General features: G+C 45.8%; 1 protein-coding gene and 1 non-coding gene across 4 annotated transcripts; both read left to right on the top strand.

Annotated features, from left to right (window-relative positions):
- Positions 1-708: 708 nt before the first annotated feature.
- Positions 709-22,077, top strand: PRSS54 (serine protease 54). 3 transcript variants are annotated; one of them, XM_007671984.4, is made up of 7 exons: positions 713-891; positions 6,799-6,887; positions 9,458-9,558; positions 13,292-13,463; positions 15,370-15,625; positions 16,241-16,372; positions 21,338-22,077. In XM_007671984.4, the coding sequence occupies exons 3-7, from the start codon at positions 9,510-9,512 to the stop codon at positions 21,896-21,898; spliced, it is 1,170 nt and encodes a 389-aa protein (XP_007670174.1). In that variant the 5' UTR covers positions 713-891; positions 6,799-6,887; positions 9,458-9,509; the 3' UTR covers positions 21,899-22,077. The 3 variants fall into 3 exon arrangements, with proteins under 3 accessions (XP_007670175.1, XP_007670174.1, XP_016083803.1); XM_007671985.3 differs by lacking the exon at positions 6,799-6,887 and having other exon boundaries at positions 709-891; XM_016228317.2 differs by lacking the exons at positions 713-891; positions 6,799-6,887; positions 9,458-9,558 and having other exon boundaries at positions 13,360-13,420.
- LOC114815350 lies at positions 10,592-10,729 on the top strand. The gene has a single exon (XR_003763113.1). It is a non-coding gene; the product is annotated as a small nucleolar RNA SNORA7 (small nucleolar RNA).
- Positions 22,078-22,778: the final 701 nt, after the last annotated feature.

Raw genomic sequence — 22,778 nt, 5'->3', positions numbered from 1 at the left:
CTCAATCGGTTGTATTTATTGAGTGAGCACTTACTGTGGGCAGGGCACTGTATTAATCATTTGGGAGATTACAATATAGCAGAGTTGGGAGACATAGGCCCTGCCCACAGGCTAGAGGGGGGAGATGCTTATGCTCTACTGTTTCCCCTAATCCTAAAATATTTTAATGTTTCTCTCCCCCTCTAGGGTATAGATCATAAGCTCCTTGTGGCCGGGCTCACATTTACCAACTCTTGTACTCTACATCCCCGAGCACTTTTTTGGTATTTGGTATTTAAGCACTTACTATGTGCCAGACAGTTTACTAAGTGCTAAAAGCTAATCAAGTTGGTCGCAGTCCATGTCCCACATGGGACTCCGAGTCGTAATCCCCGTTCTGATCAATCAAATTCATTGAGCGCTTAATGTGTACAGAGCTCTGTACTAAGCGCTAGGGAAAGTACAATCGAACCAAGTTGGTAGAGACATTCCCTTCCCGCGATGAGCTTGCAGCGAGGCACAGAGAAGTTCAGCGCCCTGTCCAACGTCACATAGCAGATAAGTGGCTGGGCCTGGTGGAGCGCAAAGTAAGTGCTCCATAAATACGATTGATCGACTGTTCCATTAGCGAGGGGGTATTGGGGAGGAAATGAAAGCCTGTAGTGGATGATGGAACAATACCCTGATAGAATGTGCATTATTTAGTCACATCCACCTGGAGTCATTTCATTCTTTAGGGCTTGTGTGGTACATACCAACTGACCCATCTCATTGTAGAATGTGCTTTTGTTTTTAGTGGGGTTCTGAAGCCCGAGAGGGCCGGACAGAGGCCTAAACATCTGTTTTTTCCTTTAATACTCTCGGTGCCCAAAATTCAGACCGTCAGCGGACTCCGGCCTTCCTCTCTCTAAGGTACACAGATGAGATCTATAGGAGATTCAGAGATGGGGAGTCTTTTGGAGAAACTTCAGAAACAGACGCACACAGATGTGGAAGTTAAAAAGGCCCAAGGGGCCCACTTTCGGGGAATTCATTTGCCTTGCCGTTAGCCCAAACTCTACTTGTGTTTGGGAACAGGGCAGCCCTGAGGGATGTGAAGTAAATGATGCTACACGCTGAGGGAGGGAGAGGGCCGTAAGCTGGGTTGAAAGGATTTTAAAATAAATACGGGATTGGCAGTGGGAACAGGGAGGGTGGAGAAATCCAGCCTGACCTCAGGCTCAGGTACAGGCAAAGGGTGAATGACTCAGTTTTCCAATTTTAAGGCCTGAATTTTCTATTACATTTTCTTCACTGCAGTTTTAACTATCGTTTAGAGCAGGCCTTTGGATATTGAATATGGATGCACCTTTGTAGTAGGAAAATGAAGAATGACAGTCATTCCTTTAGTCATTCAATCAGTCGTATTTATTGAGTGCTTACTTGTGACTGGTTTATCTCTTGAATAGGGAAGCGGTGTGGTCTAGTGGATGGACCCTATTATTATAAGAGATAATATTATTATAGCTAGAGCAAGGGCCTGGGAGTCAGAAGGACCTGGGTTCTAATCCCAGCTCCGTCACGTGTCTGCTGTGTGACCTTGGGCAAATCATTTCACATCTCTGGGCCTCAGCGACCTCGTCTGTAAAATGGGGATTAAGACCGTGTGTCCAATGTGGGACAGGGACTGCGTCCAACCCATTTACCTTGTATCTACCTCGGCATTTAGTATAGTGCCTGGCACATAGTAAGCACTTGACAAATACCACAATTATTATTATTATTATTATTATTACCTCCTGTGGGTCATGCTGTTTCAGAACAGCAGAACGATGAATATGGTGGAAGCAGATGTGGCTGTTTTTGTTGGAGAATGTCAGACCTCCAGAACTTGTGCTCTTTGGAAAAGAGACTGTTTTCGAAAAATGAGGGAAGCAGCGGGGATGGGAAATAGAGAGGCAGAAAGCAAGGACTGGGTGTGAAATCTCAGTTTTCAGAATCCCCCAGCAAAACCCCAACCCGGTCCCAGGGAGGCAGGCGTGGTAAATCATTCAATCGTATTTATTGAGCACTTATCGTGTGCCTAACACTATACTAAGCCCTTAGGAGAGTACAATATAACAACAAACAGACACATTCCTTGCCCACCAGAAGCTCACAGACACTATGGAGTCAGAAAAACAGCCGGGAGAAATGTTTTTAAAAGTCTTATGACATTTTTGTAAAAAATTGATGAGTAGTTTTCTCTGAAATGGAGCATTAGGGGATGTGACACAGTGCCTCATTAGCGATGATGTTGTTCTCCACGAGCACTGTTGTGGCCCCACATATGTTTCACTCTAGGTAAGTAGCCATTCATGACCGAAATTACACAGCCTCCCCTAGAACCCAGCGGGTCTCCAACTGCAGTCCGCTGTGGGCCTCCGGTTGGCCTGCAGATCCGCTGCTGTAAATTGATTTTCACGGATGTCTCCTCCCCGACCCACGCTGTCAGCTCCTTGAGGGCGGGGATCGAACTCCATTGGATCGGACTCTTCCAAATGCCTAGGGTGGAGTTCCGCATCACGGTCAACCCTTATCGATACAAAATAAATACCATCTATCACTAAATCCTGTCGATTCAAGCTTCACAACGTCGCTAAAATCCATCCTTTCCTCTCCTTCCAAACTGCTACGACATCAATCGTTCGTTCAGTCGTATTTAGTGAGCGCTTACTGCGTGCAAAGCACTGTACTAAGCACTTGGGAGAGTACAATCTAACAATAAACAGACACATCCAAGCACTTATCCTAACCCGCCTTGCTTACTGCATCAGCCTGCTCGCTGACCTCCCTGCCTCCTGTCTCTCTCCACTCCAGTCCATACTTCACTCTGCTGCCGGGATCGTTTTTCTTCAAAAGGTTGCTTAACTTGTATCCACCCCAGCGCTTAGAAGAGTGCTTGGCACATAATAAGCACTTAAGTACTGGGGCTGGAGGAAGGATGAAATAGTTGATGCCTTTGAACGGGAGTCTGGGAAAGTAACAGTGTGGCAATATTCAGTAGGTGTGAGAAACAAGCGTGGCCTAGTGGAACGAGCACAGGCCTGGGAGTCAGAGGACCTGGGTTCTAATTCTGACTCGGCCAACTGCTTGAAGTGCATCATGGGGCAAATCACTTCACTTCTTTATGCCGCAGTTCCCTCAGCTATGAGAACGGGGATTAAATTTCACTCCCTCCTACTTTAAACTGTGAGTCCCATGTGGGACAAGGACTGTGTCCAACCCGAACAGCTTTTATCTACCCCAGCGCTTAAAACAGTGCTTGACACTTAGTAAGTGCTTAAGAAATTATTATTATTAATAGTAATAATAATAATGATGCTGATGATGTGAAGTACGTGAGGTGGCTTGTCATTTGATCCCTACTTCATGTATCCAAGGATTCTTCCCATTCCTTCTTTCTGCCCGATGTCAGAAAGTATTTTCTCAGTGAGCAGTTGGGTTAATAATAATAATGGTATTTGTTAAGCGCTTACCATGTGCCAGGCACTGTACTAAGCGTTGAGTTGGATACAAACCAATCCATTTGAACACCGTTCCTGTCCCATGTGGGGCTCACAGACTCCATCCCTATTTTACAGATGAGGGAACTGAGGCACAGAGACGTAAAATGACTTGCCCAAGGTCACACAGCAGACAAGTGGCAGAGCTGAAATTAGAACCCATGACCTTCTGATTCCCAGACCTTTGTTCTATCCACTACGCCACGCTGCTTCCCGAGTGCCTCACACCAAGCTAATTCGCTTCTTGTGAAAAAGTATCTTCAAAGTTTTTATTAGAGTTAAAAGTGAGTCTGCACGGGTTTTATTTTTTTCATTTCCAGAAAGTAAATTATGTCATCTCTGGGAGTAGGGGGAGAATCAATCAACCAATAGTATTTATTGACTGCTTACTGTGTGCAGAGCACCGTACTAAGCACTTGGGAGAGCACACTACTCCAGAATTAGCAGACATGTTCCCTGCCCACAACGAGCTTACAGTCTAGAAAGAAACAGAGAGGACCCCTTCAGAGATGGCTCACTGCTCCGTGAGGCTCTGCTGCTCATGGCAGTCAGTCATTCTGTCAATTGATTGCACTTTTTGAGCGCTTACTGTGTGCAAAGCTCTGCACTAAGTGCTTGGGAGAGAACCACGTAGCAGTATGACAGACGCATTCCCTGCCCACCGTGAGCTTACAGCCTAGAGGAGGAGGCAGCCATTAATATAAATAAATAAAATTACAGATAATAATAATGTTGGTATTTGTTAAGCGCTTACCATGTGCCGAGCACTGTTCTAAGCGCTGGGGTAGATACAGGGTAATCAGGTTGTCCCTCGTGAGGCTCACGGTCAATCCCCGTTTTACAGATGAGGGAACTGAGGCCCAGAGAAGTGACCTGCCCACAGTCACACAGCTGACAAGGGGCAGAGCCGGGATTAGAACCCTTGACCTCCGAGTCCCAAGCCCGGGCTCTTTCCACTGAGCCACGCTGCTTCCCTTCCCTTACAGATATGTATGTAAGTGCTGTGGGGCAGGGATTGTCTCTACCGGTTGCCGAATTGTACGTTCCAAGCGCTTAGTACAGTGCTCTGCCCACAGTAAGCGCTCAATAAATATGACTGAATGAATGAGCGGGGGTTGATTTAAGGGGGCAGGTTAGGGCGATACAGAAGGGAGTGGGAGAAGAGGAAAGGAGGCATTAGTCAGGGAAGGCCTCTTGGAGGAGATGGGCCTTCAGGAAGGCTCTGAAGGTGGGGAGAGGAATTGTCTGTTGGAGGTGAAGATGGAGGACACGCCAGGCCAGAAGCAGGGCATGGGTGAGAGGTCAGTGGCGAGATAGACAAGACGGAGGTACAGGGAGAAGGTTAGAGGAGGGGAGTGTGGCCTGGAGGTGTGTGCCTGGGGACCAGCCTACCACACCCTACCCAGTCTGGAGGTGGGCCAAGTTTTCTCCCCGACTCCCCCACCCCCGGACACTAAAATGCTTAGTTATGGGCTAGTCAGTGTGAATTACGGCTGAAACTCTCTTCCGGGTGGGACTTGTTTTTACCTCCAAATTTCACCCAGACGTTTCTCCATCCCTCTGGTCAATGTCAAGAGAAAAATTATTGGAATAATTTACCAGCCCCGGCAGAGGCTGCTTAGCTAGGGCTCTGACTCCAGGTAGATTCACGGGCTCCTCTTGCTAAGTGCTGAAAATAAAAACCGGCATTAAATCACTGTTTAAAGTCGGTCTCTTTCAGAAGATGGGCCCGGTTATGATTTGTCCCAGTTTAGGTCCAGTTGGATATTCCCCAGCTGCTCAACTGAGGTGCACACCTGGTTTATAGTTCCTGTATTCTGGGGAGAGTCCAGTTACGTAAGTGAGCATTCCTAGGTTAGAAGAAGCAAAAAGGAAGCAGTGACGTATTGCATTTCAGCTTGCTTCACCCTAAGGCTCAACATAAGCCTGTTTTCTCCCCCAAACAAAACTGAAATCCACCCAACATAAATGCAAACTCTCCTGCCCTGGCAAATTCCTTTCTTCCTGGACCTCAAGTGTCAAGCTCTCCCTTCTCAGACTCTCCCTTTTGTGCCATGTTCGTTGGGTCAACCCCGCTAAATTCCTTCGCCTCAGATTTGTTCCTCCCTAACCACCCTCCGCATTCTCCGAGAAGGCCGACCGTCGAGAAACCCTCTGTAGAATAATCCTCTACAGATACATTATATGGCAGTTCCCCCACCAGAGGTGATCAGGATGGAAGGAATTTTATTGTCCTTTTGTACTCTCCCGAGCGCTTAGTACAGTGCTCTGCACACAGAAAGGGCTCGATAAATATGATTTAATTAATTGATTAATGTTCGTTTCCCAGAGGCTTAATATTTCCACTGCCATTCCTTTCAAAGGTTTTTATTCTATCGTACATTTAGTGAAATTTGGGGAAAGTTCGAATTGTGACACCTGCCTGTGTCTGACCTAATTAACTTTTACGTACCCCAGCGCTTAGAACAGTGTTTGACACATAGTAAGGGCTTAACAGATGCTATTTGAAAAATCTGGCGAATGCAAATCTGTGTTCAACATTACTTTCTTCGACATAAATAACAGGAAATTAAATTTTCTCCAAGATTCCTAACAAAACGTATACAGAGAGAATGCCTTGGAGAGAAAGATCAGACCGAATAAAATAGCAAGTATAAATGAGCCACACCAAAACAGGGTTTCTTATTTCTGGGAACATCCTCTCAAATTGTTTTTTTTTAAATTTTATAATAAAACAAAATTAAACAACGATATGCATTTGGCTGGAAAACTAATAGATATCAGTCAAGACAAAGGAAGTCACTGCGATGTTACTTGTGGCTTGCACACCTCTGTTCTGTTACTATTTTAAGAGTTAGATGGTTATTCATCGGAGGAAACTCTTAGTTGGCAGTAAGAATTCAGCCAAGAAACACTAAAATAATTAAGCGCTAAAGACACTTGCGTCATTGGATGTAATCATCTTAATCTTCCAAAGAGATTGACATGGACAATGGTTACATGAACGCAACCTTCAATCCTCCCAAGCTGGATCCATTTTATTCACTTCAGCTTTTATTCAGGAGCCAGTCGTTTGTCTATTATTGTCTTGGCTTCATTCAGCTTCCTTTCCTTGGAATCAGTCAATCGTATTGATTGACCTCTTATGGCGTGCAGAGCACTGTACTAAGCGCTTGGGAGAGTATGCTATAACCGCGTTGGTAGACACATTCTCTGCCCACAAGGAGCGTACAGTCTAGAGGAATGTGTCGCGTCCCACTTCCTCCCACATACTGCATATTACATTTTCCTTTAGGTGGGGAGAATCTGGCTGAAGACGTTACTCTGAGAAGGATTTTGGAGTGCCCGAAAAGTCCGACATGTGACCTGCCCTCCCGCTAGACTGTAAGCTTATTGTGGGCAGGGAATGTGTCTGTTATACTGTTATATCGTACTCTCCCAAGCGCCTAGTACAGTGCTCTGCACAGAGTAAGCACTCAAAAAATACCATTGACTGACTGCAATCCCCTCCACACAACACATGTAGGCCGTGGCCTGCTTAGGGGTGGTTAGAACAGTGCTTTGCACATATTAAGCGCTTAACAAATGTCATCATTATTATTATTATTACTGCTCTTTGTGGAGACCTTCACTCTGTGGGATTCTGAATCATTACTTCATTTGTTAAATTTATTTGTACTTTTACTCAAAATGTCACCCACTTCCCTTCTCTGGTTCCTGCTCTCCTCTGGGGTCCATCTGCTGCTGCCATTTTCTAATGGCACTTTTTAAGCGTTGCTATGTAGCAGACACTTCTAAACACTGGGGTAGATACAAGTTCATTTTTAAAAATTGTATTTGTTAAGCAGTTACTACGTGCCGGCATTCTTCTAAGCGCTGGGATTAGATCCAAAGTAATCAGGTCCCACACGAGGCTCACATTCTTAACCTCCATTTTTCAGATGAACTAATTGAGGCACAGAGAAGTGAAGTGATTTGCCCAAGGTCACAAAGCAGACAGGTGGCAGAGCTGGGATTAGAACCCAGGTCCTCTGACTTGCGGGCCCCGTGCCCTATCCACGAGGCCGAGCCGCTAGTTAATTAATTTAGCCCCTGCCCCGCATGGGGCTCGCGGTCTAAGTAGGAGGGAGAACGGGAGAACAGAGGCACGGAGAAGTAAAGTGACTTGCCCAAGGTCACACAGCAAACATTAGGCAGAGCTGGGATTAGAACTCAGGCTCATGCTCTTTCCACTAGGTCTTGCTGCTTCTCACCAATGAATGGCTCCATCACATTGCTGACTTTAGGGTCTTGAATCTCAGTAGCTTTTTCTCGCTTCTCAAAATGCCACACTGACGGTCTGGATTTAGCTTTAATTTTCTAGCTTCTCGTTGATCAGAGCATCATTTAGGCATGTACTTCCAAAGTAATTTACTTTAGTGGCTGCTTCCAATTCTGTATGGCCCAGAGAGGGTTTTTTTCGGTGCCCGGAAAAATTTGCATTTTAGAAATTGTTACGCGACTTTGGCTATCTTCAAGTTAGTGGTAAATCTGAAAAGTATCCTGTAATATGCTTCATAGTCATGTTTGTAAGTTTGGCAGAGGTGGGGGTTTGCTGGGGAAGGGGGTTTCATAAAGTGCCCAACAGCAGTTCCTTGTTGACTGTGTCAAATCTTTTAATAGAAACTCATTTAAAATCCAGCCCAACTTTCGTTCTGGCAACTTGGGAAGAGTGACAAAATGTCACTGTGAACCTATCAGCAGTCCAAACCCAATAAACATACGATTTAAAAAAAAAAATCCTGGATCTCTCCTTGTCCCATTCACGGCTCTGTTTAATTGGAGTCACCAAGGTAACGGTGATGCCATGCTATATAATTAGGTAGAGTCCTATATAAAAAAGCATTAAAAAAAAACCCCTCCATCATGAGACTAGATTTTGTGAGGCCAAGAAACCATTTCTCCTTTGCCAACATCAATCAGTTTGAAAGTATAAATAGGAGTTTGGAGAGCTACCCTAAGGTGTCCAGGAAACATCTGGCAAACTGAGGAGCTCAAGGGCAGCTAGGAACAAATTTGAGGCCCGAAATAAACCTCCAAAAAGGTTGCAAGAGGAAAGGACTCTAAGAAGGAAAACAAATGCAAAGCATTAAGATTGTGGGGTGAAATTTAGTTTAACCTTAAGACAAAGTCGAACCTTGAACACAAAACTAGAGTTTGAAATCCTGCCTATCATCTCTTTTCAGCAGAGTAACATCACTGCTAAGAGTCAAGCAAAATATCACTTCTTCAGCAGAACTTAGCTCCTCTAGGAGACCTTCCCCGATTAAGCCCTCTTTTCCGCAATTAAGCTCTCTCTTCCCCACTCCCTCTCCCTTCGGCGTCATCTATGCACTTGGATCCGAGACCTTTTGGTATTTGCCTCACCTTCGACCCCACAGCACTTACGAACATATCTGTAAATTGTACATTATATTTATTTATGTTAGTGTCTGTCTCCCCCTCTAGACTATGAGGTCATTGTGGACAGGAAACGTGTCTACCAATTCCATCCTATCCGACACTTCAAAGCGTTCGATACAGTGCTCTGTACGCAGTAAGAGCTCAATAAATACCAGTGATGATGATGATGATGAAGTTTGAAGAAGAGATGTGTGTTCAACTAACTTTCGGGAAAGTATATGGTGGAGCTTCTCACTGAACCCGTAGTTCAATCCAGTAACTTAATGTTATCAAAAGGACTGAGCAATGGAAATTGGATTTTGTTGCCTTTTTGAAGATTAGTCGATCAATCCGTGGTTTCTATTGAGCACTTAATATGTACAGAGCCCAGTACTAAGCGTTTGGGAGAATAAAATACGACAGAAGGTGGAGGACGTGCCTTTGTCTATGGAGGATATTTTAATTGGGGCAGGAGGAACCAAATGTGTAAGATTCTGCCCAAATGTCAGTTAAAAGGACTTCCATTTTCACAGGTAGCCAGTCTTGAGTTGCCTCGCCTCAGTTTGCCTTGTCAGGAGGTCAAAGATGAGAAGACTGCTCTTGGTATTGCTGCACATTTCACAATCTTCTGCCAGTGAGTTAAATTTATTTTTAAATGACTGCAACCGGGACATAGATGCAGAGAACTGAGCATATATAATATCGCAAAGTTATCGCCGAGCGGTTATCTTTTCCAAGCTACTCCTAGAGACAGTATTACCCCATTAGTGCTACCCGGTATCTAGTTTGCTGAGTGTGACCTAGAATATTTGGGTCTGGGTGGAATGAATTTGATTGTTCGAAGCAGAGAGTGTTAATATGGGAAAGAAATGTAAATTTAGGTTTATAGGGCCTCCTACCGATATTACAACCAAAGAAATGGAAGAAAAATGAGTCATATCTGGCAGAAACAAGTTCCAGATAAAGGCTCCTCCCCACCCCCCGGCCCCTCACACTCTTCTGGTTGAACCATTGTACGAATCAGTGATACAGGCAAGGTGAAGTGCATTTTTTGAGTGGGTGGGAGGTCCTCGTGTGGCACGTGGATTTCCAAAAAAGGAATAACTATTTATTTCACATTGGCACTCTCATTCTGATTCCTAAGCACCACTAAACTAAGTCCAACGGATTTTTCTCCTTCACGTAACCCCAGCAAGCGGGGAAGGAGAGGAGGGAAAACATAACACCAAGCAAGGCTTGTCTGGGGAAGCGGGAAGAGGGAGGTGATTTTCTCATTATAGCTTCCCCGTATTCTCCCAGGCGGCATCAGTGCCCCGATTGCTTCTCCAGTTCTATTCTGGCTTCCCTTCCTGGACCGAGATTGTGGGTGGGTGACTAGATCATAGGGAAAGGTGAATTTTTCCCTGTGGGCACAACTTCCAGCTATTGTCTTGGACTGCGTCCGACTCGATTACCTTGTATCTACCCCAGTGCTTGGAACAGCGCTTGGCACACGGTATGCGCTTAACAAATACCATAATAAATGAATTAAAGGGCCTTTTTCTGGGAGATTTTGCTTGCGGGATAGTGCAAGACAGATTTCTAGCCACAGCTCTCCCTCTGTTTCATCTTAAAATAAAAAATAGTATAGTAGGTTGAAAAATATACAGCTCTTTCATCAATCAGTACCCCTCTCAGAATCGCCCCTGGAGAGTTTTCAGTACTCTACCAGTCTCAGCTATCAGAGGGAGAGTCAAACAGAGGCATAACCGTTCCATTCCTAGCTTGGGTAGTGGCTAGCAAGTGGAAGGCAATCCATTACAAGTCAAAACTCACCTGTGCTGGGCAGCAGTGGCACGGGAGAGAGTCAAGGGCAGAGACTCGAGTTTACTGCACGGAAGAAGGCAGTGGTAAATCACTTCCTTATTTTTACCAAGAAAACTCAGTGAATACACCACCTGAACGATGGCAGATGGAGATGGTTGTTTACTTGTTTTGATATCTGTCTCCCCGCTACTAGGCCGCGAGCCCGTTGTTGGGTAGGGATTGTCTCTATTTGTTGGTGAATTGTACTTGCCAAGGGCTTAGTACAGTGCTCTGCACATAGTAAGCGCTCAATAAATACGATTGAATGAATGGGGTGTTCTGGGAGAGATGCGTCCACGGAGTCGCGATGGGTCGGAGACGACTCGACGGCATTAGACAAGACTCCATACGTATTTAATGATGTTCCTTTGCCAGAATGTTTTCTTAATTGAAAGCGCTCTTGACTTGGAGGACTAGCGGGAGAGAAACGTGGTACTAAGATAAGCCACAACCGAACGCTAAGCCAAGAAGCTCTGCCTCGGTCGACCTGCCGAGTGGGGACCGTGAGCTACCTCTTAGTTTCAAAATGAATATTCAGTTAACAGGGCTCTGGCCTTATTAGCAGTTACCACAGCAGCTTTTTTCAAAATGGAAGACTTTCCTAACCATCCCCTGATTGCTGAGACTAAAAAGATGCACGCAAGTCACGGCCTCGGGCCCTAGTTCGGGCTAAAGAGTTATCAAGGTAGGGAGAAATGGAGGAAGAACCAGAAGGGATAAAGAGGGAGGAGGCAACCCAAAACCAAAGGAAAACCATCGTAGAAATATGAAGAGAAGTGAGTGGTAAGAGAAAAAGCAACCTCCTGTGTAAAAACAATACTTTGTTAGAATCCACTGTACCAAATGAATTGTGAATGGTGAATAATATAGTAGTAGTAATACCAGTGATATTAATCAATAAATTATATTTATTGAGCGCTTACTATGGTCTTAAATGCTTGGGAGAGTACAATGTAACAGAGTTGGGAGGCACGTTCCCTGCCCCCAACGAGCTTGCAGTCTAGAGTGCTTACTGGGTGCACGGCACTGATCCAAGCACTGAGAAAGAATACACAGGTGGGAATTAGACACGGTCCTTGTCTATGGAGCCGACTGTGCTTATTCTCATGACACCTGCGGACCTGAAGCACTTATTTCCATGACATTCATGAGAAGCAGCGTGGCTCAGTGGAAAGAGCATGGGCTTGAGAGTCAGAGGTCATGAGTTCTAATCCCGGCTCCGCCGCTTGTCAGCTGTGTGACTGGGCAAGTCACTTAACTTCTCTGTGCCTCAGTTACCTCATCTGTAAAAATGGGGATTGAGACTGTGAGCCCCACGTGGGACAGGGACTGTGTCCAACCCGATCTGCTTGTATCCACCCCAGCGCTTAGTACAGTGCCTGGTACATAGTTAAGCGCTTAACAAATACCATACTTATTATTATTATTATTATTCAGAATTCATGTTTCATCCTGTTACAGTATGGTGATGCAGAATTATATCGTCCATTTAAATAATAAGTAAAAATCCCCAGTTCTTCCACTGTGGAGCTCCATGGCTATTGAGAGAGTTAATTGTGACATTTGCCCCAGACCCCACATTTTAAGGGGGACCCCATCCTTCTATACACAAACAACAGAGATGCTGAGTCTGGAACAGCAGTGTGGCCTAATGGAGAGAGCCCAGCCTGGGAGTCAAAAGGACATGGGTTCTAATCCTGCCCCTGCCAACTGTCTGCTGTGTGACCTTGGGCAAGTCATTTCACTTCTCTGGGCCTGTTACCTCATCTCTAAAATGGGGATTGAGACTGTGAGCCCCACGTGGGACAGGGACTTTGTCCAACTCAATTTGCCTGTATTTTAGATCACGATGAAGAAAGATAACCGTAATTTAAATTCCATGACAAAGCATCTGAAATATGCCAATTACACAAACAACTTTAAAAACTCAGTACGCCTAAGTATCCCAGGTTCCTGAAAAAAAAACCCCAAAAACTAAAAACAGGATCTAATAAAACTATCAGGCAAATCCTCTGTGACTTTTTGGCAATGATGAATTTGGGGAGTTTTTCAATAATTTCACCTCGTTTAATGATTTGACTTATCATTTGAGTTATAATTTTGATGATTTGTCAACAGATGAAAGCATAAACCAAAATCTGATATAAATTCAAATCTAAAAAAGTCTGTGCTGCCCTGAAGAGTTATCAGCCCATCAGCCCATAGTATTTATTAAGCATCTGCTGTGTGCAGAACACTGAACTAAGCACTTGAGAATGTACGGTAGAGTGTATTAAACATTGGAACTCTGGAGGAGCCTGGGCTTGGAAAGAGTTCCTTCTTTATGAGCCGGTTCCCAAACTCATTTGGGAAAAACAGCAACAGTGGGATAAGAGATGGAGTGGCAGAAACAGAGGGACGGGATAAGTCATGAAAACTAAGTAATGAGAGAGAAGTGAGAGAGTAGAAATAAGAAAACCCTAAAAATCCCATTCGGAGCAACGTGAGCCGGATGATGAGGATGCTCTATTTTTCTTTTGCAGCTTGCGGGATACAAAACATCATTGTGTCAGCCCTTCCCAGAGCAGGATTTGCCTCCGTGAATGAGTTCCCCTGGATGGTATCTCTGCAAGATTCCCACTACACCCATCTGATGTTTGGCTGCATCATAAGTGAGAACTGGATTCTAAGCATTGCTTCCAGCTTTCAGAATAGGCCAGTATTGTCATCCTATTTACACGGAGCCATCTTGGATGGGCAGGGGAAAAGGGAAAAGAGGGACTCCAGTGCCCGGAGGTTATTTCTTCTCTGAGGGAAGATGGCAATCCGGTCTTGACCCAGATGGCGGGAGTTGAACAGATTGACCACATTCTCCGCTGCAGTTTCTTCAGAATCCTAAATCACCACTCTGAATAGAAGATGACCCGGACAGGTTTCCCCTGCATGAATAATAATAATAACTGTGGTACTCGTTAAACGCCCACTGTGTGCTACCCACTGTACTAAGCCCTGGGGAATTACAAGATAATCAGGTTGGACAGAGTCCCTTACCCCATATGGGGCTCATAGTCTAAACCCAGCGGCCTGAGAAATTCAGGAACTAAACTAATAGGAAATCAATCATTAGTATTTCGTGAGCGCTTGCCGTGTGCCGAGCACCGTACTAAGTCCCTGAGAGAGTGTAATACAACAGAATTGGCAGACCCGATCCCTCCCCACAAGGAGGTTACGGTCTAGAGGGGGAGATAGACATTAAGATAAATGACAGATCGCTAAGTGCTGTGGCTGCGGTGACTACCAAGTGCTTAAAGGGAACGGGTCCAGGTGCCTAGGTGACGCAGAAGGGAGAGCTACTGTCTCTGCATCCTAATGTACATTATACCAAAACGGGGTAGTGGCGATACACGAGGCCTTTGCTTCATTGTCTCCGCTTCCTGCAGCGGGGGTGCGGTTATTTCCTTTAATGTGGTATCTCTGGGAACTCTTAATTTCTTAGAAAACGTTCTGTCACGGCTAAGCGGAGAAGGGTTAGGAGCGCCTGCTATTTCGAAGTGCCTCTCCCCCCTCCCCCCCCCACCATCACCCGTCGACCCGAGCCACTTTCCGGACCGTCTTTCGCAACGTTCTACTCTGACTCCTCTCGCCTCCCGAAATGCTTGGCATCCAGAAGGCCAGCGTAGAACAACCTATGAAGTGGACAGGTTGAAAAAGTCTCCTAGGAAGAAAGCTGCTGTGAGCGGAGTCCCCTTGGGCTCTTAAAGGGCCTTCCTCACAGACATACCCATGAGTGGATTCCGAACTTTATTTCACTCGGTCGTCGAAAGGAATTTGATTTGTCTGTTGGGTTCCCGCTCTGCAGAGACCAGGCCTCCAAGCGGCTTCTGGTGGCCGCAGCGACCATCTTTTCCCCTAGATCTCTGAGCGTGAGGTACCTCTGAGGTACGAGCAGGGAACGTGACCGCTAATTCTGTTGTATTGTACTAAGCACCCCCCAAGTGCTGTGTATAGTGCTCCGCACATAGTAAGCGCTCAATAAATACCACTGGTTGAAGCACTGTGGCCTAGTGAAAAGAGCCCAGGCCCGGAAGTCAGAGGATGTGGGTTCTAATCCCAGCTCCACCACATGTCTGCTGGGTGACTGTGGGCAAGTCACTTAACTTCTCTGGGCCTCAGTTACCTCATCTGGAAAATGGGGATGAAGACTGTGAGCCCCACGTGGGACAGAGACTGCATCTAACCTGATTACCTCGTATCCAGAGAAGCAGCATGGCTCAGTGGAAGGAGTCAGAGGTCATGGGTTCTAATCCCGGCTCCGCCACTTGTCAGCTGTGTGACTTTGGGCAAGTCACTTCTCTGGGCCTCAGTTTCCTCATCTGTCAAATGGGGATTAAGACTGTGAGCCCCATGTGGCACAACCTCATGACCTTCAATCTACCCCAGTGCTTGGCACATAATAAGCACTTAACAAATACCATCATTGCTATTATTATTATAATCCACACCAGGATTATAATAACAGGGCTTGGCACATAGTAAGCGCTTACCAAGATCCATGATTATTATCAGTATCGTGATTGATCGATTGATTTTCTTACGGAAGACTCCCCTGCTTCCTCTCTAGGCCTAAGGTGATTGCTGTGGTCGGCATTGCCAACATGAATGCCAAAAGAAAAACCCACCCGGAGTATTCAGTCAACACCATCATCACCCACGAGGAATTCGATGACGTCACCATGGAGCATAACATCGCTCTCTTAAAAACAGATGCAGCGATGGAATTCGGCGACCGAGTTAAACCCATATGCTTTCCGAGAAACACCGTGGCCGCAGCGGCACTGAGCAACTGCTGGGTGTCGGGATGGATCCGCAGTTCTACAGTTAAAGCTCTTATTCTCATAGAGGAGGATGTGTGGGACCGACGGAGTTGGCTTTCATTTAGGATCCAAGCCGAATGATTCAGGATGCTGATGCCTGAAAAGTTGGGCCGAAAGCGTCACGAGATTAGTTTCCTGCCAAGATTTCCAGTACTTGTTCCTTCTGCCAAACGTAGAAATTACAAGCTTAGAGCCATTTCTCATCCCGTCCCAGGTAGACCTGGGGAAAGTGGCGGAAATCCTAAACTTGGCGGATGACGACGGAGGTGGGGGGAAGAAAGGTAGCCACACCTGAAACACGGGATCAAATCATCCCTTCATCTTGGAAAATCACGCGGGGGCAATGATTGGATCGCTGAGATTTCCTGGGCCAGGATTTTATTTTTTTTTGAGAGTAGGGGGACGTAAGAGCAGGGAGAGAGGCTGGGGTTGGCAGTGTGGGAGACTCTGGTATCTTCATTTCTGTTATTGAAATTCTTGGGAGCTCTCCGCCGGTAGGAGGGGATGTCCAAAAGCCATCTTGGTTAACAGATGCTTCAACATCATTTTTCTTTGGGGCTTGGCACAGGGTTTCACATCTTTGGTTAACAATATTGGCCTCTTTGTTCACTGGTTCAGACAGGAAAGCCCGCAACAATGAGCGTCCTGAGGAAGCTGTCCGTGGTGGACATTGAACGGTGTCCCTTAAGAAGATACAATGGGACGGCATGTTGCAGCCATAGAGAATCAGATAATGAGTCTGGATGTTTGGTAAGCGATATTCATGATATTTGTGGCTAAAAGTTGATCAAATGAACCTTATGACCACTTGGCCTAGTGGAAAGAGCACGGGCCCGGAGTCAGAGGACCTGGTTCTAATCCCGGCTTTGCCAAATGTTTGCCGTGTGACCTCGGGCAAGTCACTTAGCTTCTCTGTGCCTCCGTTCTCCTGTTCTCCCTCCTACTTAGACTGTGAGGCCCACGCGGGACAGGGACTGTGTCCAACCTAATTCACTTGTATCTATCCCAGTGCTCAGAACAGTGTTTGACAAGTAGGAAGCACTTAACAAACAACATTTTAAAAAAAAAGTGGAGAGGCATTTAGACTTTAAAGACCAACACACCAACCCCCATTCATGGAATGAATCATCAGGGGTTGCTTTACTAGAAGCAGCTTGGCTCAGTGGAAAGAGCCCCAGCTTGGGAGTCAGAGATTATGGGTTTGAATACCGGCTCTGCCGCTTGTCAGCTGTGTGACCGTGGGCAAGTCACTTCACTTCTCATCTGGAAAATGGGGATTAACTGGGAGCCTCATGTGGGATAACCTGATTATCATCTCCCCCAGCACTTAGAACAGTGCTGTGCACATAGTAAGCGCTTAACAAATACCAATATTATTCTTCTTATTATTAGTGGATTTTGTCTTCCTTAAAAAATAGTATTGAATTTGGAAGGGTGATTACATACAAATTACGCCGGCATTGCACCTGGAGGGTTTCCGGGACTCTATCGGTCTCGGCTACGGGAGGGAGAGTCAAGGAGAGGCCTACCCATTCCATTCCTTGGGCGGTGTCTAGCGAGCGGAAGGCAATCCGCTACGAGTCAAAACCCACCTGTACTGGGCAGCAGCGGCATGGGAGAGTGTCCAGGGTGGAGATTTGGATTTACTGCGTGGAAGAAGGCAGTGGTAAACCACTGTCCTATTTTTACCAAGAAAACTACGGGCGCACCTCCAGAACGATTGCAGATGGAGGTGGGACTTTGTGGGAGAGATGTGTCCGTGGAGTCGCTATGGGTTGAAGACGACTCGACAGCATAAGACAAGACAGTGTTTGTTAAACATGTCTTGGGGAGAGGTTTTTTTCAGTCATTTAAAGAACCTTTCATCAAGTCCACAGATACGGGATACTACATCACAGGTCTCCGTCAGGTCCCCTTTAGAGCTGCTCCTTATCAGTCATTAGAGTAAAAATGCCTGTAAGATGCATCTCTGATCATATGAACAGAGGAAGCTAGGCTCCATAATCAGGTTGTGAAATGAGTCAGTGTCACTTATTGGGATATTTATCAACTTTCTCAAATTTGGTTCACGAGCCCTCTCAAGATACCCCTTGGCTTAGCCTATCGGAAATCACTTTAAAAGAGGATGAGGAGATGGGCAAGTGTTTTTAGAGGGACAGGATGAGAAATACAATGCACAGACTTGTCTCAAAGGTAACCAGGGGCCAGATCCTCTAATCCTCGGTGGAAAGAAGCAAGGAAGACAATCGCGAATCGTAGAACCGATCGAGACCTCCAAAAGTCAACTAGTGAACTCTTTCCTTAAACCTTCCCAGGCACAGGGCCCTTTCTGTTTTTCGAAGTTCTTCAGCTAGAAAGAAATTCATTTCGGGGTCTATCCACCCCTCCCCTCAGCCCCACAGCACTTATGTACATATCCATAATTTATTTATATTAATACCATTTTGGGCAGGGAATGTGTCTGTAAAATTGTTGTAAAAAAATGGTTGTAAAATTTGGAAATCAATAAGCCCAAACTCAAGAACTACACAGCCAAAATGGAGAATTGATACAATGACCCTGGAAAATGAGCAGTGTGGCCTAATGGAAAGAGCATGGGCCTGGGAGTCAGAGGCTCTGGCTCTGCCACTTTTTCTTTTGGGAAATTGTTGTAACTGTTGTAAAAAAATTCCACTCCCAAGCGCTTAGTGCAGTGTTCTGCACACAGTAAGTGCTTAATAAATATCACTGATTGATAATGTCTGTCTCCCCCTCTAGACTCTAAACTCTTCGTGGGCAGGAAACATGTCTACCAACCCTGTTATATTGTAAACTTCCAAGCGCTTAGTACAGAGCCTGCAGACAGGAAGCGCTCAATAAATGTGATTAGTTGATTGATCCTCCCTACTAGAATAACCTGCAATTTCTTCCTCTGTCCAAATTAAAACTCCCACGCTGCAATTTAAACCCATTTCCTTTCTGTCCTCAATTGAGATTCGTCTTAACGAGAATCATAAAGAGGCCCATCTGCTGGAGTTTATGTGTCTCTTGCTGAGCCTTCAGGAAATTGGTTCGGTGATTTAAAAACCAAAAAGCATCGCTGGGCTGGGCTCCCTCTAGGAAAGGGGACTGAGCTTGCCCCTCTCTTCTAGTCTCCATTCGTAGCTTCCGTTCCTTTTTGCCTTCACTCTGCTGCTCCTGCTTCCTGAAAAGGACGTTAAGAGGGAAAGAAGAGGAACAAGAGTAAAGTGCTCATTTAAAAGGGAGAAGCACGGACCCGGCAGTCAGAAGGACCTGGCTTCTAAACCCAGCTCCGCCGCTTCACTTCTCCATGCCTCAGTGAACCTCCTCTGGAAAATGGGCATAAAGAATGTGAACCGTCCACGTAGGACAGTTACTGTATCTAACCTCATTAGTTTGCATCTACCCCAGTTCTTGGTACATAGTAAGCACTTAACAAATACCATTTTAAAAGAAAGAGAATGGGGAGACGGGCAAGTGCTTATAGAGAGAAAGCTTTTTAGGGGAGGTACAGAAAGAGGCATATGGATAAAAGAGAGAATTCTGTCCAACTTCAAAGACGGCACGTCTAACGCTGAAAACCATAACCACGGTTTTCACCCTGCTTGCTTTCCTAGATGGTCGGCTTGTCGTGTCTGTTGGATCTAGCTCTGCTATCTCGAGTTTCCTGGAATTCCAGATTGCCCCCCGCCGGGGTAATCAGCCTGCTGCTCCTGCTTCTGTAATGACAATAATAATAATAACGGTGATGGGATTTGTTAAGCGCTTGCTATGTGTTAAGTCACACGGCAAACCTGTGACAGAGGTGGGACTAGAACCCGGGTCTCCTGACTTGCAGACCTGTACTCGTTCCACCAGGCCACTGAAGCAACATGGTCTAGTGAAAAAAGCACAGACCTGGGAATCAGGGAACCTGAGTTCTAATCCTGGCCCTGCCTTTTGCCTACTGGGTGACCTTGTGGAAGTCACTTAACTTCTCTGGGTAAAACAAGGATTAAATCCCTGTTCTCCCTCTCACGTACACTCTAAGCCTGACGGGAGACAGGGACCGTGTCTGACCTGTGTATCTTATAGCGAGTCCAGCGCTTACCATGGTGCTTGGCACAGAGTAACTGCCAAATAAATACTACCACTATTCATTCATTTAACCTTGTTTATCTTGTAGCTATTCCAGTGTTCAGTATGGTGCTTGACCACAGAGTAAGCGCTTAATAAACACCACCACTATTCATTCATTTCATCGTATTTTTTGAGCACTTACCGTATGCAAAGCACTTCTAAGTGCCTGGGAGAGTACAATATAACAGACGTATTCCCTGCCCACAGTGAGCTCACAGTCTAGAGGGGGAGACAGACCTTAATATAAATTATAGATTATATAATAATAATGGTATTTATTAAGCGCTTACTAAGCGACCGGCACTGCAGCAGGTGGATACAGGCAGTCCCTGTCTCATGTGGGGCTCACAGTCTCAATCTATATTTTACAGAGGAGGTAACTAAGGCCCAGAGAAGTGAAATGACTTGTCATACAGATATATACATATGTGTTGTGGGGATGGGAGGGAGGATGAATGAAGGAAGTCGGGGCGATGCAGAAGGGAGTGGGAGAAGAGGAGGGCTTAGTCAGGGAAGACTTCTAGGAGAAGATGTGCCTTCGATGGGGCTTTGAAGTGGGGGAGAGCAAATATCTGTCTGATATGAGGAGGGAGGGCGTTCCAGGCCAGAGGTGGGATGTGGCCCAGCGGTCGGCGGCGAGATAGACGAAATCGATACACTATTATTTTTGTAAATGAAGGGCAGCTCTACATATATACAAGTAGAACAACATACCGGGACCAGGTAAAAACGCATGAGAAGCAGAGATGTCTTGAGGAAAAGTCTTGAAGATGTGTGTGCTCCGACATCTAGGACTTGGTGAAAAGGGGAAGGAGGCAGTCAGTGGTTCAAACAGAAAGAGTACAAGAAGTTAGAACCGGAATGGAGAGGGGAGGTGGAAGCTGATGGAGAAGCAGAAAACCAAAGAGGGGAGACAAAGCAGGGAAGGACATGATGAAATTTAAAACATCCAAAGAGAAGACAGAGAAAAGGAAGGACTCGGGAGTCTGGGAAAGAAAAATAAGATCGTGAGCAATAATCGGGGACAAATCAAGCGCTTAGTAAAGTGCTCTGCACACACTAAGCGCTCCATAGATATGATTGATTGATTAATTGACAGAATGGTGAGCTGAGCTGAAGGTCACCCTCAATGAGGCCTATCAATCAATGGGGGGCCCACTGTCTCCATGCTAAAGGCAGTTCCCCGCCTCTGTCCTCCCCACTATCTCTCTGCCGCAGCCAAGCCTGCATGGGCCCATACCTAGAATTGGGGTGCAGAGGAGGAGCATGGGGTCTGGGCAAGGTGAAAGAGGGGCAGTGGAACCCGTCAGAATTTACCCTGGCCTGTCAGCCCCAGGGAATACTAGAGTATTCCGGGAAAGGAAAAGGTACAGTGATAATGGTAGTAAAATGAATAAAAAGAAAGTCATCTCGTTGGAATTTAGGGGAGTTATGTGGACTGTGGAGAGGATCGGGAACTATTTTGCCTTCACTCCTCTGGGAAACCTTCTAAAATATTTCCAGAATCATAAAAATGGCAAAAATTGCACAAAGACTTGCCACCCCACACCACCACCACTTCCCTCCCCCTTTTAACCCTGCTTTTCTCTTTCACAGGGTGATCCAGGAAACCCCGTTTTCTGCCAGGCCCGGGATACAAGGCAATGGATTTTGAGTGGAATATTAAATCATGGTGGCATGGCCTGCTTTGGGCCATTTCTTTATACCGTGGTGTCCCACTACAGTAACTGGATTTCCACCAGGACAGTGAAAGCCGGCACACCCTTGTATCCTACTTACAGCCAGAAAAGTCCAGCTCCTCTGTCTCTTGCAAATTCCAAAGAGAAGAGTGAATTAGGAGAACAGATACCTCAACCGACGGACCACTCCGAAGAGAAGAAACACTTGCAAAGTCCCAGGGGTCAGGCCAAGGCAAAATCCCATTCAGCTGAACCGTCGGCCTCTTTGCAAGAGAACCACAACCCTCAAGATGGAAAGGAACAGGAGTGGAAAAATCTGGATGAACGAGCCAGGTCAAAAGCTCTTGCCTCTGAGCCAATATATTATGACTATTACGGTGGGGAAGTTATTCCCATTTCCGGTCATAAAGGGTTCAGTCAGCCTCATGAACTGAGTTTGGTTGTCCTCTTGCTTGCTCTCCTTTACAGGGACCTCTAGTCACTGAGGTAAACCGTTGGAACTGGAAAAGACAGCTGGGCAGCAGGCTAGGAATCCTCCACATCATTTCTACGATTTTTTGTTTTTGTTTTTATAGCTACGAGTCTGACTCCAGATGTTCTGTCCTGACATTTTTGTTGTGTCATTCCACATAATAAAACCCGGAAATCCCACAGGCAGTCCTCGGCTTAAGACTTGAATTAAGACGAATGACGCTTGCCACGTTTCTAAATTTACCATCAATTTCAGGTTCCAAACACACCGGCTTCAACCTTACAGCAAAGCATCCTTTATGGCACTAGCTCCGGGGGTCCCCAAGAGTTGTGGGGAAGCCATTTTAAAATACGCGAATGGGCAGAGAGTTGGGGGCCAGTGTGGGGCCGGTGGTGTGGGGAGAGTTTGAGGGAGGAGAAACTTAGAAAGAGACTCAATCTGCCCATTTTACTGTGGAAGAAGTAACCGTCAGCAGCTATCCTACTGTGGCACCTCTTGACTCGATATAAATACATTAATGCAGCTATATTACTCATTTAAAACTGACTGAGAACTGGGTAATGCTGGAGAATTTCACTAAGAGCTCAGAATCCGCCCTTGGTTCAGGAACCAATCCTTCCCTTATTTATAATGTTGTTGTGGTGAGAAAATTGGTCCCGGAGTAACATTTGCCTTGGGGTGCAGTTTTCAAAAACCAACTGTGCTATGCGGAAGAGAAAGTTCTTGGATTTACTAAGACCAAATACGTATCCTTACCCAGATTCCCTCGAACGCCAAGGAGCTTCATCCTTAGAGGAGGGGAAAAATTGGGAAAAGAAATCAGATTACTCGTAAACCCACCAGCCACCAATATAAAGGAGTCGTTAATCTTCATGAACACTAATAA

This window comes from Ornithorhynchus anatinus, chromosome 11 (genome assembly GCF_004115215.2).
Source record: "Ornithorhynchus anatinus isolate Pmale09 chromosome 11, mOrnAna1.pri.v4, whole genome shotgun sequence".
NCBI lineage: Eukaryota > Metazoa > Chordata > Mammalia > Monotremata > Ornithorhynchidae > Ornithorhynchus > Ornithorhynchus anatinus.
This window is presented reverse-complemented; position numbering and strand designations above follow the sequence as displayed.

Excerpts from the sequence above, each read along its gene's own strand:
- PRSS54 (XM_007671985.3), top strand. The coding sequence starts at position 9,510 with ATGAGAAGACTGCTCTTGGTATTGCTGCACATTTCACAATCTTCTGCC. Across the intron at positions 15,626-16,240 it reads GATGGATCCGCAGTTCTACA|ACAGGAAAGCCCGCAACAAT; the intron begins GTTAAAGCTCTT and ends TCACTGGTTCAG. Across the intron at positions 16,373-21,337 it reads ATAATGAGTCTGGATGTTTG|GGTGATCCAGGAAACCCCGT; the intron begins GTAAGCGATATT and ends TCTCTTTCACAG.